This window comes from Oncorhynchus gorbuscha, linkage group LG22 (genome assembly GCF_021184085.1).
Source record: "Oncorhynchus gorbuscha isolate QuinsamMale2020 ecotype Even-year linkage group LG22, OgorEven_v1.0, whole genome shotgun sequence".
NCBI lineage: Eukaryota > Metazoa > Chordata > Actinopteri > Salmoniformes > Salmonidae > Oncorhynchus > Oncorhynchus gorbuscha.
Window position 1 is genome coordinate 15,071,543 of NC_060194.1, and position 11,577 is coordinate 15,083,119.

General features: G+C 44.2%; 1 protein-coding gene across 2 annotated transcripts in view; it reads left to right on the forward strand.

Moving 5' to 3' along the window:
* LOC124009402 (glypican-5-like) overlaps positions 1-11,577 on the forward strand; it is a 237,604-nt gene that overhangs the window by 174,541 nt on the left and 51,486 nt on the right. For both annotated transcript variants that reach the window (XM_046321206.1, XM_046321208.1), the window contains one exon: positions 11,545-11,577. This exon is cut by the window's right edge and continues 106 nt beyond it. In XM_046321206.1, coding sequence (XP_046177162.1) covers positions 11,545-11,577 — 33 coding nt within the window. The remainder of the gene's footprint in view (positions 1-11,544) is intronic.

Sequence of the window (11,577 nt, forward strand, 5' to 3'; positions counted from 1 at the left end):
GGCTTGCACTGATAGTTAAGAGCAGTGGGTTGTCTTGCACTGATAGTTAAGAGCAGTGGGTTGTCTTGCACTGATAGTTAAGAGCAGTGGGTTGTCTTGCACTGATAGTTAAGAGCAGTGGGTTGTCTTGCACTGATAGTTAAGAGCAGTGGGTTGGCTTGCACTGATAGTTAAGAGCAGTGGGTTGTCTTGCACTGATAGTTAAGAGCAGTGGGTTGTCTTGCACTGATAGTTAAGAGCAGTGGGTTGTCTTGCACTGATAGTTAAGAGCAGTGGGTTGTCTTGCACTGATAGTTAAGAGCAGTGGGTTGTCTTGCACTGATAGTGAAGAGTCGACACAGAAGATCGCCACGTGTTAGTAACGCGTTTAACATTTATGTAATATTCATTAAATCAATTTGCGAACCAAGAGCCAATCCCACGGCCAATATCTAAAAAGTACGAACGCATCATAACAAGTAAGTCACTGTGATCAGACAGATGAACACACCCACCCCTGCAGCTCTGACCGTGCTGTATCTCTTTCCATCTCACAACATCCTCATAACTGATTCACTCATAACACTCTGCTAACATTGCATTGCCCTGTGCTCTACATGGCCTGCGGCCCAAATGAAACCCTATTCCCTGTATAGATCACTCCTTTTTATACCACAGCCCTATGGGCCCTGGTCAAGAACGCCACATCAGGAACAGGGTGCCTTTTGGGACGTAGTGATGGAGAAGGCTGCATGCATAACAGCAAGGAACAGTAAACCGTGTCCGCAGCCAACTTGAGTCAAGATCAGAACAACTGGAGCGTTGTCTGTTATGCCACGAACAGGAGCAGTGAGAAACATGTTGGAACAGAACAGAGTAGAGCAGAACAGATCCCATGTTGTAGGTGCTGCTGACGCTTGGCATGAGATCTAAGGGCTAAAGCGAAGCATGCGGATCTCAGTCTCGCCCGTGTGGTATACGCTTTGTTTCCAGGGTGGCCGGCGCACTATAGCTGCACCTTACAGCGTGACCAATCAGAAGAATGCATTTTTTTTTTATTCCACTGAAGTCTGCTGGTGCGCTACTTAGGTGCACCTTGCGACGTGGCCAATCGGGAGAATTCATCTTTGTGGTTCGTCCACGACATCAAACGGGAAGTACGCGCTCCATTTCCCTCCTTCACAGTGGCGTCAGAGCTGCAGGGGTGGGTGTGTTCATCTGTCTAAAGAGCTTTAAAGATCCATCGCCTGGGTAGAAATTGTTCCCTGTCCTTTGGAATGTAGCACCACATTGCCCAGTGCTAGTTCAGGTTTTTCTCTTGGAATTGTCCTTGTCACGATACACATGAGAAGGGACTGGAGTTTTTCCTAGTGAGATCTTGTGGTCAGGGAAAACTCCTCACCTTATTATTTTATTTAATTTTTATTTTTATTTCACCTTTATTTAACCAGGTAGGCAAGTTGAGAACAAGTTCTCATTTACAATTGCGACCTGGCCAAGATAAAGCAAAGCAGTTCGACAGATACAACGACACAGAGTTACACATGGAGTAAAACAAACATACAGTCAATAATACAGTATAAACAAGTCTATATACAATGTGAGCAAATTAGGTGAGAAGGGAGGTAAAGGCAAAAAAGGCCATGGTGGCAAAGTAAATACAATATAGCAAGTAAAACACTGGAATGGTAGTTCTGCAATGGAAGAATGTGCAAAGTAGAAATAAAAATAATGGGGTGCAAAGGAGCAAAATAAATAAATAAATAAAATACAGTTGGGAAAGAGGTAGTTGTTTGGGCTAAATTATAGGTGGGCTATGTACAGGTGCAGTAATCTGTAAGATGCTCTATGTCTTCTTCCGACATCTTGTAGTAGAATGTATGCACACATGACTGTAAGTCGCTTTGGATAAAAGCGTCTGCTAAATGGCATATATAGTTGGCATCAAACTGGGCATCATGAGGAAGCAAACTGATGTCTTGGGCATGAAATGTTACTTTCTAGTACTTCCACAGTCCCTTTTTAGAACAGGCCACATAGGCAGAGGGAAATCTATCCCACCAATAATACCATGTAAAATCCCCTATAAAATCATGTTATTGAAAGGCTTTATCTAGAAAACATTCCTCACACCCGGATACAGTTTAGGTGGAATGAGAATATGGGCCTTGCCTCCACATAGCTGCTATATCACGATGAACTTTACTGCGCTTTTCAAACCACTGCTGCTCCATTGAGATTGGGACGGTAATAAACAACCATGCATCCCGACACAAACAAAAACACAACATTTTGGAATGCCGCCAGTTAACGAGTCGCCACCGTCATTGTGAAGGCGGTTGCCACGGCGTTTAATTAATTTACTTGATTTTCTCATTAACTAAAGGGGTCTTTAAAGTCGACTGGGCCAAACGGTGTTGTAACACACACGCGCACACACATTAGCAGGAATAGTGTTGTGTATAATGTCATCGGAAGTTGTAGGGATATTAAAGGTCGACTTTGGGCAAAAATGTGAAAATAATGGCTTTAATAAACTGATCAATGCACCATCATGCCTGTTCATTTAATGCAAAAAAGATCCCAAAAATGTATGAATAAGATATTTGGCTACAGAAGCGCCATTTCTTACCGATATCTAGAGCTCCCGTCCAAAAACAAATCCTGTGAAATTCCATCAACATTACTGGCTAGCTAAAGTGGCTAGCTTAGCTAACGAACTAGCTACGTCAGTCGAACTAGCTACGTCAGTCAAATTAGTTGAGTGTCCATTTGATAAATGACCATAAAAAACTTTACACCCACTACCCAACCTCAATATCTTCAACCCCAGCCGAGAACATGACTACTGCAGTGCAGTATACTGCACCAGTATACAGTCAAGGCTGGCCCGAGCTTTTTGGGGGCCCTAAGCGAGATGTGGTTGGGGTTCCCCCGCCTCAATGGAAAAACAAGTTAGTGACCTCTTGGTTAGGTGCCCCCTACCGGCCCGCGGGGCCCTAAGCAGCCGCTTATTTTCGCTTATTGGCTGGGCCGGCGCTGCATACAGTACAGAATACAGTATGTGTGACTTCTGTGACAATGCAGAGAGGAAATACAGACAGACAAAGAAGCACCGCAGTGCCTATTATGAGTTATTATCCCTGTGGCCATGTGTGCACCTGATGCTACTCATATTAGCCTAGCCAAGCACTTCTCACCCTGGCCTCAGAATAGGCAGGACAAAGGGACACAAGGGGACACAAATGCCACTGTCAACAGCATGCAACATGATCTGGTGCCATTACTCATTACCATAGAAACACATATAGCTAGTGATTTATATGTTACCCTTGCTAAACCTTATGGCTACTGCCTATAAAACAAGTTAACGCATGATCTGGGGACTATTGTGTGCAACTTTCACCTTTGTGGGAAAAGCTGTGAAGTGAGAAGTGAAGTTTACCGTAGGTGTTGCCTGATCTGATGGAAAGACCTCTATGAAGTATCTGTAGTGTAGGGCTGTGTTGTTGTGGGTTAGGTGTATATAGGGTGTATAGGGGGCCCTGACCTTAGAGATCCTTTTAATTCTCTATTTGGTTAGGTCAGGGTATGACTAGGGTGGGCAATCTATGTTTTCTATTTCTTTGTTGGCCGGGTATGGTTCCCAATCAGAGGCAGCTGTTTATCGTTGTCTCTGATTGGGGATCATACTTAGGCAACCTTTTTCCCACCTGTAGTTTGTGGGATCTTGTTTTTGGTACTGTGCTGTTTAGCCCTACTAGACGTTACGTTTCGTTTTGTATTTGTTGTCTGGGGCCTGAGGTATATCGTAAATAGGGCTCCTATAAAAAAAAAAATAATCTTCCAGACAATAATTGTTGGGCCATTACTACAGCGGAAACTACTTGTTTCTAACCCAAACAGTTCAAATGATCTGACCCATATTACCGCCACAATGTTTTTTTCTTCCTCTAGTGATTCGACAGGACCGCATTTTGCCTTTATTAACCATGTCATGGACCATTCTAAAACTACTCACGGGTCGTTTATCATTTATTGACACTTTGTTGTGTTACCCCATTTGGCTAGCTAGCTAACAACCTGGTCACTCTACCAGTATATCCAAACAACAGATAGAAAGCTACTTTTGAAGCACATGTTGTCCCATATAAACTAATATATAACACCTTAAAGACATTAGAACTCATAGTCCTTAAGAACTCCTCAAATCTCCCCTCTCCCCTGTCTCCTTCTCTCTCTGTCTCTCCCCTCTCCCTCTCGCTCTCTCTCTATCTCTCTCTCTCGCTCTCTCTCTCTCTATTGTATTGTTATCTAGTACAGAGGGAGAATAATAAGAACTTGCATTAAGTAGCTTCTTGTCTCCTGATGACTTTGAAACCTATGTCTGAAGAGAGGGAGAGAGAGGGAGTGAGAGAGAGAGAAAGACAAAGAGAGGTGCTGGTGAATTCCTGATGAAAAGCTAATATTTGCCCTATTTATCCATTATTGTACCAGGTAAGTTGACTGAGAACACGTTCTCATTTGCAGCAACGACCTGGGGAATAGTTACAGAGGAGAGGAGGGGGATTAATGTGCTAATTGTAAACTAGGGATTATTAAGTGACCATGATGGTTTGAGGGCCAGATTGGGAATTTAACCAGGACACCGGGGTTAACACCCCTACTCTTACGATAAGTGCCATGGGATCTTTAATAACCTCAGAGAGTTAGGACACCCGTTTAACGTCCCATCCGAAAGATGGCACCCTACACAGGGCAGTGTAAATCAATCACTGCCCTGGGGCTTTGGGGGGAAAAAATCAGACCAGAGGAAAGAGTGCCTCCTATTGGCCCTCCAAACACCACTTCCAGCAGCATCTGGTCTCCCATCCAGGAACTGACCAGGACCAACCCTGCTTAGCTTCAGAAGTAAGCCAGCAGTGGTATGCAGGGTGGTATGCTTCTGGCGAAGAATGAAACAGACTTAGATGAGGGGCAGCACTGTCATTTCTATGCTTATGGATTCTCTGTGTTTAGTCAAGTGTGGCTTTTCATTCCATTCTGGCCTCTTTCCTTTTATATTTGACATTGCCTTGTCTTGAGCAACGTACAATGTCTCAAAGAATAAGATTAGGCTACTGTCATTACATAAAGACACATAACTGTGCATATGAAGCCTTAGAGTTAGTGTGAAACCATGTATAAATTAGCAAATGGTCAGAAACTAAAATTCCTTTTGAAATACTATGTGCTTTCTTGAGTTTTTGAAGTGGTCTGACAACAGCGGCCATTTTTCTAAATGTCACAATTTACCAAGATGTTACCTCCAGTGTCAAAGATGTTGAGTGACCGACAGGTCCCTAGTGTCATTGTGTCAAGGACAAGTGTCTCTACCACTTTGTGTCACTCCACTGTCCACTCCAACCTTCATCTATGTGACTGGTCCAACTGTTACCAAGGTCACCTGCGTCTATAGACTGATGCTCTCAGCTCACATAAGTGTGTGTGTGTGTGCGTGCGCGCGCGCGTGTGTGTGTGTGTGTGCGCGTGTGCACGCATGTGTGTGTGTGCGCGTACGTGCATGTGTGTGTGCGTGCGTGCGTGTGTGTGTGTGTGCATACAGTACATACTGTACTTTCTATTTATTTAACCTTTATTTAACTAGGCAAGTCAGTTCTTATTTATAATGACGTCCTACCAAAAGACAAAAGGCCTCCTGCTGGGTTGGGGGCAGGGAAAAATATATATATATAAATAAATGAAATAAAAATATTGTACAAAACACACATCACGTCAAGAGAGACAACACAACACTACATAAAGAGAGACCTGAGACAACAACATAGCACGGCAGCAACACATGACATCGCAGCACGGTAGCAACACAACATGGCAGCAACACAACATGGTAGCAGCACAAAACAGCGGAGGTGGGACCAAGTCATTGTTTTACAAGTCACAATTAAGTCTCAAGTCTTAGCCCTCAAGTCCCAAGTCAAGTCTCAAGTCAAGACAGGCAAGTCCAAGTCAAGTCTCAAGTCAAGACAGGCAAGTCCAAGTCAAGTCTCAAGTCTTAGCCTTCAAGTCCCAAGTCAAGTCTCAAGTCAAGACAGGCAAGTCCAAGTCAAGTCTCAAGTCAAGACCGCCAAGTGTCAAGTCAAGTTTCGAGTCCTAAACAAGTCATAATGTGCTCTTCACCAAATGTAATACCATTTCATATTTCAGTATCAGTATCAAATTTATTTATATAGCCCTTCGTACATCAGCTGATATCTCAAAGTGCTGTACAGAAACCCAGCCTAAAATCCCAAACAGCAAGCAATGCAGGTGTTGAAGCACGTTGGATAGGAAAAACTCCCTAGAAAGGCCAAAACCTAGGAAGAAACCTAGAGAGGAACCAGGCTATGAGGGATGGCCAGTCCTCTTGTGGCTGTGCCGGGTGGAGATTATAACAGAACATGGCCAAGATGTTCAAATGTTCATAAATGACCAGCATGGTCAAATAATAGGTCTGGGACAGGTAGCACGTCCAGTGAACAGGTCAGGATTCCATAGACTCAGGCAGAACAGTTGAAACTGGTGCAGCAGCACGGCCAGGTGGACTGAGGACAGCAAGGAGTCATCATGCCAGGTAGTCCTGAGGCTATATTTAACAAGAGTAATAGTATATTACATTTACGCAAATCATGAATGCTTTTAAAACAATATATAGTTATTGCTTTCCAAATAAACTTTATATTTCCATGGAAATACATGGGTAGCCATGAGAAAGTCACATCAATATGACAACAAAAACTAAATATGCTAGTTCTCTCTCTCTCTCTCTCTCTCTCTCTCTCTCTCTCTCTCTCTCTCTCTCTCTCTCTCTCTCTCTCTCTCTCTCTCTCTCTCTCTCTCTCTCTCTCTCTCTCTCTCTCTCTCTCTCTCTCTCTCTCTCTCTCTCTCTCTCTCTCTCTCTCTCTCTCTCTCTCTCTCTCTCTCTCTCTCTCTCTCTCTCTCTCTCTCTCTCTCTCTCTCTCTCTCTCTCTCTCTCTCTCTCTCTCTCTCTCTCTCTCTCTCTCTCTCTCTCTCTCTCTCTCTCTCTCTCCTCCTTGACCAGCACATGTTGCTCCACCCACATCGGAGAAAAAGCCAGATCCAAGGCAGCTGCTTTGAGGTAGACTGGATCTGAAAAGGGGGCAGTGATTCCATCTTGTGTCCAGGCCATTTTCACATTGATGAAGATTCCAAGAAATCGTTTGCATATCTGTTGCTTCTCCAAATGGCTTCAGAATGTCCAACAACTTCTTCAACTTATTCCACTCCCGTACTGTGAACAACAACTCCTTGTGCCCAGACTTTTCCAGAATATGACAGAGCTTTAGATGGTCACATTGGATAACTGCCTTCACTTGTCTCAGTGTTGAGTTCCATCTTGTGTTGACAGCAGCAGGGATGCCTCTTTCCCCAAATTCAGCCTCAAACACCTCTTTGACTGTGTTGCTTGTATGCAGCAGTGAGCTGATTTTTGATAACTTTGAAATAGAAGGAGTCATCACTTTTGTTTCTTTCAAGCCATAACCCACTACCAGATGGAGAGTGTGGGCAAAACACTGCAAGCACAGTTTTTTTTTTTTTTGCAATAGCAGCATCCTGGTCTTCCAGGGTTAGGTCATTCCAGAGTTCTGGGTCATCAAGGTGATCTTCGCCATGTACTTCATCTTCTTGTTCAACGGGGAAACACACCGTGAATGCTTTTCTCATGTTGGCAGCATTGTCACTAATGATATTGTACAATTCATCTTTGATGCTGTACTCGCCACATAAGGCCTCAAATTCTTCACCGATTCTTTCGGCCGTGTGTGGGCCTTTGAAGCGGTCTCAGGCCAAGAGATTGGACTTGAGGTGTATCCTCTCTCCATCTTTCTCCGTAGAGTGCACAGTGACACCAAGGAAACCCCTCATCTTTGGGTCGGACCAAATGTTCACTGCGACTGAAACATGGCCTGTGTTGCTCAACTGAGTTTTCAGTTTTCAACGTCTCTCGGTAGCGAGGTTGCATTGTTGATAGTTTTCTGCTGTGGATGATTCATGCTGGACTGCCCTACACGGGTCTCCATGAACTGTGAGATTGGAGACTGTTGTGGTTCACTTGTGACACTTTTGTTAATCTGTTATTGTTCAAATCTGTAAGCATATAAAACAAATAATTGAGCGGGGTAGTAGCACAATCTTGCCTGGTCTCAATCTTGGGTGCAATGATCACGTTCCCGCGCTGGCCGACTGTGTGGCGGCTCATTGATTTAACATTATGTTAGCCTACATGCTATACTAGCAAATGTATATATAGCTGTCGGCTATATTAGCCACGACTTACTGTTCTTTGTGCAGCTTCAAATGTCGGACAAAGTTGGAAGTTGTTGCGCCTCCTTCTGTAATTTTCTGACCGCATGTTTTGCAAGTTTGCAATCCGTTTTTTTTGTTGTTGTTGACTACAGCGTAGTCTATATATCCGAAAATAATAATTTGGGGCATCATCTTTCCAAGGGCTCCATCTGAATTCACCCGCCGACGTTCCTCTGCATAGCCACGTGCAACTTTGTCTCCGCTGGCTCAATGTGATTGGCTGCTGTCCGATTCAACCTGTAATCCAGTAAATGAAGAGTTGATGCGCTGCACACTTTTTTAAATAGCATAATTTTTATCATTTGGGCTTGGGGAGGCTTGGGGAGGCTTGGAGAGGCTTGGAGAGGCTTGGGAGGCTTGGGGAGGCTTGGAGAGGCTTGGGGAGCCTTGGGGAGGCTTGGGGAGGCTTGGAGAGGCTTGGGGAGGCTTGGAGAGGCTTGGGGAGGCTTGGGGAGGGTATCAAGTCAGGTCGAGTCATAAGGCTCAAGTCCAAGTCAGGTCACGAGTCATTGGTGTTAAAGTCGAGTTGCAAGTCATCATATTTGTGACTCGAGTCTGACACGAGTCCAAGTCACGTGACTCGAGTCCACACCTCTGCAAAAAGGGTACAAACATAATTGGGCACAGACAACAGCACAAAACGTAAGAAGGTAGAGACAACGATACATCACGCAAAGCAGCCACAACTGTCAGTACGAGCGTCCATTATTGAGTCTTTGAATGAAAGAGATTGAGATAAAACTGTCCAGTTTGAGTGTTTGTCGCAGCTCGTTCTACTCGCTAGCTGCAGCGAACTGAGAAGAGGAGTGACCCAGGGATGTGTGTGCTTTGGGGACCTTTAACAGAATGTGACTGGCAGAACGGGTGTTGTAAGTGGAGGTTGAGGGCTGCAGTAGATATCGCGGATAGGGAGGAGTGAGGTCTAAGAGGCTTTGATAAATAAGCATACTCTAGCACACATACAAACCCCTACATTGTTCACGTTACTTTCTACTCCAAAGTCTATTTTTTTAAGTTGTGACGTTGTGTCAGGAGATCCTTATCTCAGACATGTTCTGATGAAACAAAAAAGACCTTGAACAGTACAGAAATAACATTCCTGGAATGGCCAGCGGGGCATCCAATTAGACCACCCCATGCTGAGAGGGAAGAAGGGAAGATCCAATCAAAATGCAGATTGGATGGGCAGTCTCTCTAATCACCGTGGCTAGTCTTTCATGTTGCAACTCAGTACAGGAGAGGCTTCTTTTGCAGCGGTGTGATGTAGTTATAGCTGGTCAAGGTGAACGAAGATGGTAAGAGAGAAAGGGAAGTGGGGAAGGATGTGTGCCAAATGGCGCCCTATTCCCTATGTAGTGCAATTCGGCCATGAAGGCCTGATTTACACAGTCTCATCTGAAGAGTTGATGTTGAGATGTGTCTGTCACTTGAACTCTGTGAAGCATTTATTTGGGCTGCAATCTGAGGCTGATAAATCTAATGAACTTATCCTCTGCAGCAGAGGCAACTCTGTGTCTTCCTTTCCTGTGGCAGTCCTCATAGTCCTCATAGTTTTTGCGACTGCACTCAAAATTCTTGACACTTTCCCAGATTGAATGACCTTCATCTCTTAAAGTAATGATGGACTGTCGTTTCTCTTTGCTTATTTGAGCTGTTCTTGCCATAATATGGACTTGGTCTTTTACCAACTAGGGCTATCTTCTGTATACCCCCTCAAAATGTGTTTAGTTAAGGCACACCTGTTAGTTGAAGTTTATTGCAGGTGACTACCTCATGAAGCTGGTTGAGAGAATGCCAAGAGTGTGCAATGCTGTCATGAGGGCAAAGGGTGGCTACTTTGAAGAATCTCAAATATAACATATATTTTGATTTGTTTAACACTTTTTTTGGTTACTACATGATTCCATGTGTTATTTCATGTCTTCACTATTATTGTAAAATGTAGAAAATTGTCCAAACGAAGGTAAAAGCATTTGAATGAGTAGGTGGGTCCAGACTTTTGACTGGTACTGTATGTATAATTATTTAACTACAGGTACCGTAGATGTGAGCGAAAATAGCTGTAAGTAGCAGTAGAGTAGAGTATTGTTGTCCGTTAGTTTACTCCAATCAGGGTGGGGATGGTATGTTAGGGGGAAAGTATAGAGAAGAGAAAAAAAGGGGATTGGAAATGATGCAAACAATTAAATTGATTTAACCTACAATCTATCTGCAATATTTAAGCTGATCTCTCAACCAAAAAAAGCCATTAAAAGATTTCTAAGAGAATTCTAATAAATTCTAAAAAAGTTTTACAGAGCTTGGCTTCAGTAACAGAAAGTCCCTAATTATCTCAGCCTGTTCTTCATTGTCCTCCATTTAGAGAACATTCAGTCTTCCTTTCTATTATTACCAGCCCCCTTCCCCAGTACGTCAATCGTTCCTCGTCACCTCGCGGGCACTTGTCGTGATTGATGTGTCAGCGAGGCTACAGGGAAATGAACCATAGGGCCACACATACACACACACACACGCACACACACACACGCACACACACGCACGCACGCACGCACGCACGCACGCACGCACGCACGCACGCACACACACACACACACACACACACACACACACACACACACACACACACACACACACACACAGAGTCGATTTAAAGATCACACAGTGTTCTCCATAAAGGACCCTTGGGTCCTCTGGAGCAGAAGGCTGTCGCTGGCAGCGCCCCGGCCCACCGACGCTGTCACACGGTGGGGTGTGAAGGGATGCGCCGTTGGGGCGGCAGGAACCACAACTAATATGCTATAGTGCTAACGCTACTGACTTCTTTGCTCCCAATGTGTTATGATGTGGCTAAGAGGGATCCATTGGAAGATAGACAGAGGAATAGAGGGTGTAGATGGATGACACAACCTTTGAGAACTGTTTGAGATTCCAGTCTGATTCTGCTATTGACAAATAATAATTATCAAACACTTGGGTTGAACCCTATTTCAATGATTGTCTGCTTGGCTGTGTTGATAAGCATCTAATAGGAGACGGTTTGAATAAATGGATCGAGTGAGAGAAAAGTAGAGCGGCTATGCAGTGGTATTATCTGTATCCGGCATTCAGGTACACCATAATCACAGCAATTCATCCATTGGCTCACCGTTGTGAGTGTTTATTCCTGTCTTATAACACAATGCTTTGTCTGTCCACCAGGAGATTCAGGACATGCTGCCAGGGCTGGGCCAG